This window comes from Chiloscyllium plagiosum, chromosome 10 (assembly GCF_004010195.1).
Source record: "Chiloscyllium plagiosum isolate BGI_BamShark_2017 chromosome 10, ASM401019v2, whole genome shotgun sequence".
NCBI lineage: Eukaryota > Metazoa > Chordata > Chondrichthyes > Orectolobiformes > Hemiscylliidae > Chiloscyllium > Chiloscyllium plagiosum.
The window spans coordinates 1,009,453-1,016,585 of record NC_057719.1 but is presented as its reverse complement, the minus strand read 5'-3'; the positions used below and the strand labels follow the sequence as shown (position 1 = coordinate 1,016,585).

Here is a 7,133-nt window from a genome sequence, read left to right as displayed (position 1 = left end):
CTTTCCCACCACTGATGTCAGACTGACTGGTTTATAATTTCCTGCTTTCTCTCTCCCACCTTTCTTAAAAGGTAGTACAACATTAGCCACCCTCCAATCCGCAGGAAATGATCCTGAATCTTTCGAACTCTGGAAAATAATCACCAACGCACCCATGATTTCTCGAGCCACCTCCTTCAGTACCCTGGGATGTAGACCATCAGGCCCCGGGGACTTATCAACCTTCAGACCTAACAGTCTCTCCAACACCAATTCCTGGCAAATATAAATTCCCTTCAGTTCAGGTCCTTCAGCCACTGTTACCTCAGGGAGATTGCTTGTGTCTTCCCCAGTGAACACAGATCTGAAGTACCAATTCAACTCTTCTGCCATTTCTTTGATCCCTGTAATATATCCACTCGTTTCTGTTTTCAAGGGCCCAATTTTAGTCTTAACCATTTTTTTCCTTTTCACATACCTAAAAAGGCTTATACTATCCTCCTTGATATTTTTGGCCAGAGGAGATAGGCTGCTCCTGAGAAACATTACTCTTTATTAATAATGGCATTTCCAACTCCAAGCATTGCACAGAGTTACCTATTCATGAATTAACAACTGGAGTGAGTGATTATGCAAGCACGGGTTAGCTCATTAACTCGGAACATGAGCAAAGAGAGGTCACAACAGCAAGAACAGAAGGAGTCCATTCCCTGATCACAATCTTGTCAGGAATGGGATCCAGGGTTACAGGGACAAGGATCAAGTATTTCACTGAGATTGATAGTGTTGTCTAAGAGCTTTAAGAATGCTTGCAATGTTGTCACAGAACTGCACCTCACTAGTCAGAAATAGCACAGTGTGGGTGGAAACAGCTTGACAGAACCTCGAGGGAGTTGTCTTCTCACAACGTAACTCTAAGGTTAGAATCTTGCATATCTCAGTTTATTATGTAGTTAGCATTAATATTTAATAAATAGAGGTCTAAAGAAACTTAAGCCTGGAGACAGTTCTTGACCCCTTGATTAATCTGCCTTGAACCCAAAATGGCAGATGATGAAACCATAAGAGACAGCTTAAGCTGGTACCATGGAAACATCACCTGTGGCGACTGACTTGGCCATGGGGAAAGCAATAGGGAACCCACACCCCCGAGTAATTCAAGAAAGGTACAAGGCTTGAGCATATTTCTTTTGTTCGTAGAGAATGGTTTCCTTGCGCGTGAATGTGCATCAATTCTAACAAGTTCAGATGAGCACACATTAATAGCTTGACGGATAATGATTTGATTTTATAACTATCAGTTTTCATCATGACAATGCCTCAGCCAATCAGAATTGACTTGCCAACCAACAAGCAACTAGCCATTTAGATACAGAACCGGCTCAAAGGTAGAAGACAGAAGGCGATAGTGGAAGGTTACTTTTCAGACTGGAGGCCTGTGACCAGTGGAGTGCCACAAGGATCAGTGCTGGGTTCACTGCTTTTCGTCATTTATATAAATGATTTGGATGTAAACACAGGAGGTATGGTTAGTAAGTTTGCACATGACACCAAAATTGGAGTGCAGTGGACAGCGAAGGTGGTTCCCTCAAATGGGCCAATGGGCTGAGGAGTGGCAGATAGAGTTTAATTTAGATAAATTTGAAGTGCTGCATTTTGTACAGGCAAATTTAAAGATAAGTCTCTACAAGAATTGTAACAGTGGGCATCCATTTGTTATATTCACTCATGGGATGTGGGCGTCACTGGCTGGTCTAACATTTATTGCCCTGTCCTTAATTGCCCCTTGAGAAGGTGAGGGTGAGTTGCCTTCTTGAATCGCTGCAGTCCATGTACTGTAGGTAGACCCACAATGCCCTTAGGGAGGGAATTCCAGGATTTTGACTCAGTGACAGAGGTGAATCAGGAATGATGTTGGACCTCCATCTCGTTTCAAATTTCCCTTATGTCCACCCAAACAGGAGACTGTGACATTCTTCTGGAATGGGGATGAGAGGTGCGGGAGAGGAGGAGGAGATATCTCCCAGGATGGGAGCTATGACCCTGATGCCTTCATAAAGATGCTGTCTCTCAGACAAGAGATTAATCCATGATTTCCTAAGTCGTGGGTGTCAAAGCTCCTGAGGCAATGTTCAGGAGCAGGAACGTCTTCCAACATTATGGCCCACAGTCCTCCCTTAACCAGCAACTAAACCAAGCTAACTGACCAGTCAGCAAGCCACCCGAGACTCTTTCACAGTTACAGCGCTTCAAAGTGATCTGTTACCTGGGAACTGCTAAAAGCTGACTCCAGGAGGCTATGTTTATTATGACAGGCATTTCCAAGAAGGCATTGGATGAGAACTTGAATAAAAATAATGCTCAAGGGTGTGGTGGAAAAATGCAGGAGATTGGCACTTGTTAAATAAACATATTTCATGGGCTGGTGCAGGCACAGTGTGTCAAATAGCCTCTTTCAAGGCTGCAACAGGTTTTGGGTGACCAGTTTCTGATCTAATCTTTGGGAGCAAGTACTTGACTTACCAAATCATCGGTGGTGACTGGCTCTCCTTTCTTATTGGAAGCGACCACCATCTTCCCCAGCCGTGCCCTCATGTCCTTCAAACTGTCAGTCAGGGCCAGCACCGCCATTATCTCACTCGCCACTGTGATGTCAAACTGTGCCTGAAGTGACGAGTAACACAAGGAGACTCACTTTAATGTTCTTGACTGAGAAACTGTGCCTTTCTTACTTCTCAGTTAGGTTAAAAAAACAATAATTTCATCACAATAATCCTATAAAAAGTGATATTTGGAAAAACTATTTATTATCAAACAAACACTTTCTTGTTTATGCCGGGGTTACAGAGAGACAGGTACAGCACAGGGTTAGATACACAGTAAAGCTCCCTCTACACTTTTAAACTCAAAGTAAAGCTCCATTTACACTGAGCTGAAAATATGTTGCTGGAAAAGCGCAGCAGGTCAGGCAGCATCCAAGGAGCAGGACAATCGACGTTTCGGGCATGAGGCCTTCTTCGGGAATGAGGAAGGTGTGTCCAGCAGGCTAAGATAAAAGGTAGGGAGGAGGGACTTGGGGGAGGGGCGTTGGAAATGCGATAGGTGGAAGGAGGTTAAGGTGAGGGTGATAGGCCGGAGTGGGGGTGGGAGCGGGGAGGTCAGGAAGAAGATTGCAGGTTAGGAAGGTGGTGCTGAGTTCGAGGGTTGGGACCGAGACAAGGTGGGGGGAGGGGAAATGAGGAAACTAGAGAAATCTGAGTTCATCCCTTGTGGTTGGAGGGTTCCTCGGCGGAAGATGAGGCGCTCTTCCTCCAGCCGCCGTGTTGCTATGGTCTGGCGATGGAGGAGTCCAAGGACCTGCATGTCCTTGGTGGAGTGGGAGGGAGAGTTGAAGTATTGAGCCACGGGGCAGTTGGGTTGGTTGGTCCGCGTGTCCAACCAACCCAACCACCCCGTGGCTCAACACTCCGGCCTATCACCCTCACCTTAACCTCCTTCCACCTATCGCATTTCCAACTCCCCTCCCCCAAGTCCCTCCTCCCTACCTTTTATCTTAGCCTGCTTGGCACACCTGAAGAGGCTCATGCCTGAAACGTCGATTTTCCTGCTCCTTGGATGCTGCCTGACCTGCTGCGCTTTTCCAGCAACACATTTTCAGCTCTGATCTCCAGCATCTGCAATCATCACTTTCTCCATTTACACTGACCCCATCAAACACTCCCAGAACAGGGATAGCACAGGGTTTGATACAGATTTATCATCAGCTTTTCCAGCAACACATTTTCAGCTCTGATCTCCAGCAACTGCAGTCATCACTTTCTCCATTTACACTGACCCCATCAAACACTCCCAGAACAGGGATAGCACAGGGTTTGATACAGATTTATCATCAGTGAGTGGTCAAATTCGATGACTAGTTAACTCCAAAACTGACACGGTGAATAACCCAAGTGCAAAACTGGGATTCCTAGCCTGCATGAATTGTTTTGTGATCACTCACAAATCTCATGGGGAATTCAGGAGAAAGCTTTTATCCAGATGGTGGGAAGAATGTGGAGGAAGCAATTGAGGCAAATAGGATGTGTGCGTTAAAGGAAAGTTAGTTAAACAGACAAGGGAAAAAGGAATACAACATTGACAGGAGGAGGTGAAGCAGGATGGCAGGAGGTGGAGCAGGATGGCAGGAGGTGGAGCAGGATGGCAGGAGGTGGAGCAGAAATGCTGACCAAGGCCTGTGGGCCAAGTGGCCTGTTTCTGTGTTGTTTTGATTTGTGATGGGACATCATCATCATGAATTGCTCCGTCTGCAATTTTTTCCTGACAGAAAATATGGGCTTGGACAACACAAGGAATGAGCGTGGTCTCACTTCACCTGGCGCTCAGAGCAGAGAGGTCGAGGAGATCAAGGGAAGAAAATGGAAGGCTTACTGTTCTGGTATATCCCTTCTCAGTACTGGACTGGCCGATCGTTATCTTCCTCAGGAACCTGTCGTTAGTATCCATCACTTTAAAACATAAAATCTGTGTATCAGAGACACTAACGTAGTAAATGAACACATCCCAGTTCTGATCAAAAGGCATCAATCAAAAATGTGTTAGCTCTGATGCTGCCAAACCCACTGAGCAGTTATTTGTGAACAAATGAATGGTTAACCATCACAGAATCAGTGACAAGGAGAAAACAAAACTGTGTCAAAAGCAGTGAAAAAACACTCAGCCAGCCAGTGGTTTGGATAAGTTAATATCAAGTATGGTGGGACTGTTCGATGAGAGGGGTTCAGGATGGGCTTGTACTCACTGGAGTTTTGAATGAGAGGTGACCATATTGAAACACAGAAGTTTCTTAGGGGACCAGAGAGGGAAGGTATGGAAACGTTGTCTCTCCTTGTGGAAGAGTCTAGGACCAGTGGCCATAATCTCAGAATAATGGATCACACATTTAAGACAGAGATGAAGAGGAATTTCTTCTCTCAGAGAGTAAGGATTCTACAGAATTCTCGACTACAGGAGACTGCTGCGGCTGGGTTTTTGAAGTATCCTCAAGGCTGAGACAGACAGATTTTCAGTAAGGGAATGAAGGGCTATTTGGAAAAGGCAGGAATGTGAAGTCAAGGATTATCAGACCAGCCATGACCTCATTGAACAGCAGGGCAAACTCAATGGCCTACTTCGGTTCTCACTGCAGAATGATGGAGGAACAGAAGTCTGGCCAGATATTGGATTAGTTTCCAAATGTCATCTCCAACAACAACTTGCATTTATATAGTCCCTTAAACGTAATGGAGAATCCCCAGGAGTTTTAAAAAAGGGTTATAAAGCAAAACATAACACCAACCCCCAATCCACCAAAGGCTTGCTCAAAGACGTAGGCTGGAGTGGCTTGAAGTAAGAATGTGGGATGGATAGGTGATTCAAGAGCTATGAGCTTGTCCCATTACCCTGCCCCTCTCCCTGTTAAAATAAAAACTGTTGGGCTTGGAGCAGGAGTCAACTATGTATCTGAATGGACAATGGGAAAGCTCAAGTTACACAGACCTGGCTAAGCAATAACATCTAAGATGCATGAACATCTGATAGCGTATGGGAAATAGACAGGAGTTAATAGGAAGGAGTCCACAGTTAAAATCAGCAGGCCTGTGGTGGAGTGGCTGTGATGTAAGTAAAGTGGATTCGGGGGAAGTGGGATGCATCAATGAAATAAAAACAAAATTGCTGGAAAATGCAGTCTACTGGAAAGGGTTTGGCAGGGGCAATGGTGTCTCAGGAAGATGGAAAACCGTTCAAAGCACAAAGTATGTTAAATAATCACAGTCACTACAACACAAAGCATATTCAGAAGGTGCACTGTAACACACGACAGGTTAAGGTGGTTCTCTACCTCGCTGCCATGTGATCGTATCAGGTTCAATATCCAGCCTCACAAAGCGATGTATTTCTTCTTCAGTCAGTGCAGTGGGCTCAGTTTTGTTAATTCCAAGTTTCTGGGAAGAGAACGAGAAATTGCAGATTAAGATCCATAATTCATGAAAAAGCCCAGCTGAGTCAGGCAGATGGTGAAACAGTGAATGGTTCAGTTTACATGGTGCCCGCTCCCAGGAGGCTGAACCTTGTTCAGTTGGGTCAAGGCAAGAGGAACTTTCTGTTTTAGCAATTCTTGACCTTGTGCTCAGTCAATGATTATATACCAGGTACAAGTCAGGAAATCACAGGGGATACTGTGAGGAGATGGAGGTGAGGTGAAGATCCAAAAAGCAGGGGAATCTAACAGGAGATGGAAACATAAAATAACCTCAAGGAAAGTCAGACTTATCACGGGGGAACTGTTTTTTTTTCACCCCCACAACACTACCGCTAAATCACGGGGGAACTTAGCACAAACAGCCCACAGTAGATGTGGTGTATATGGATTTTAGTAAGGCGTTTGATAAGGTTCCCCATGGTAGACTACTGCAAAAAATACAGAGGTATGGCATTGAGGGTGAGTTGGAGGTTTGGTTTAGGAGTTGGCTGGCTGGAAGAAGACAGAGGGTAGTAGTTGATGGCAAAGGTTCATCTTGGAGTGCCGTCACTAGCGGTGTTCCGCAAGGATCTGTTTTGGGACCATTGCTGTTTGTCATTTTTATAAATGACCTGGAGGAGGGGTTAGAAGGTTGGGTGAGCAAGTTTGCGGATGATACGAAAGTCGGTGGAGTTGTTGACAGTGAGGAAGCATGTGGCAGGTTACAGCAGGATATAGAGAAGCTGCAGAGCTGGGCAGAAAGGTGACAGATGGAATTCAATGTAGCTAAGTGCGACGTGATTCACTTTGGGAAGAATAACAAAAAGATGGGGTACTGGGCTAATGGTCGGATACTTGGTAGTGTGGATGAGCAGAGGGATCTTGGTGTCCATGTACACAGATCTCTGAAAGTTGCCACCCAGGTAAATAGTGCGGTGAGGAAGGCATATGGCGTACTGGCTTTTATTGGTAGAGGAATTGAGTTCCGGAGCCCTGAGGTCATGATGCAGTTGTATAAGACTCTGGTACGGCCGCATCTGGAATATTATGTGCAGTTTTGGTCGCCATACTATAGGAAGGAGGTGGAGGCACTGGAACGGGTGCAGAGGAGGTTTACCAGGATGTTGCCTGGTATGGAAGAAAGATCGTATGAGGA

At 45.4% G+C, this 7,133-nt stretch overlaps 1 protein-coding gene across 2 annotated transcripts in view; it reads right to left on the bottom strand.

The window, feature by feature from the left end:
* mthfd1b (methylenetetrahydrofolate dehydrogenase (NADP+ dependent) 1b) overlaps positions 1 to 7,133 on the bottom strand; it is a 96,984-nt gene that overhangs the window by 31,893 nt on the left and 57,958 nt on the right. For both annotated transcript variants that reach the window (XM_043696891.1, XM_043696890.1), the window contains exons 16-18: positions 5,858 to 5,960; positions 4,408 to 4,484; positions 2,503 to 2,643 (exon numbers count right to left, since the gene is read on the bottom strand). In XM_043696891.1, coding sequence (XP_043552826.1) covers positions 2,503 to 2,643; positions 4,408 to 4,484; positions 5,858 to 5,960 — 321 coding nt within the window. The remainder of the gene's footprint in view (positions 1 to 2,502; positions 2,644 to 4,407; positions 4,485 to 5,857; positions 5,961 to 7,133) is intronic.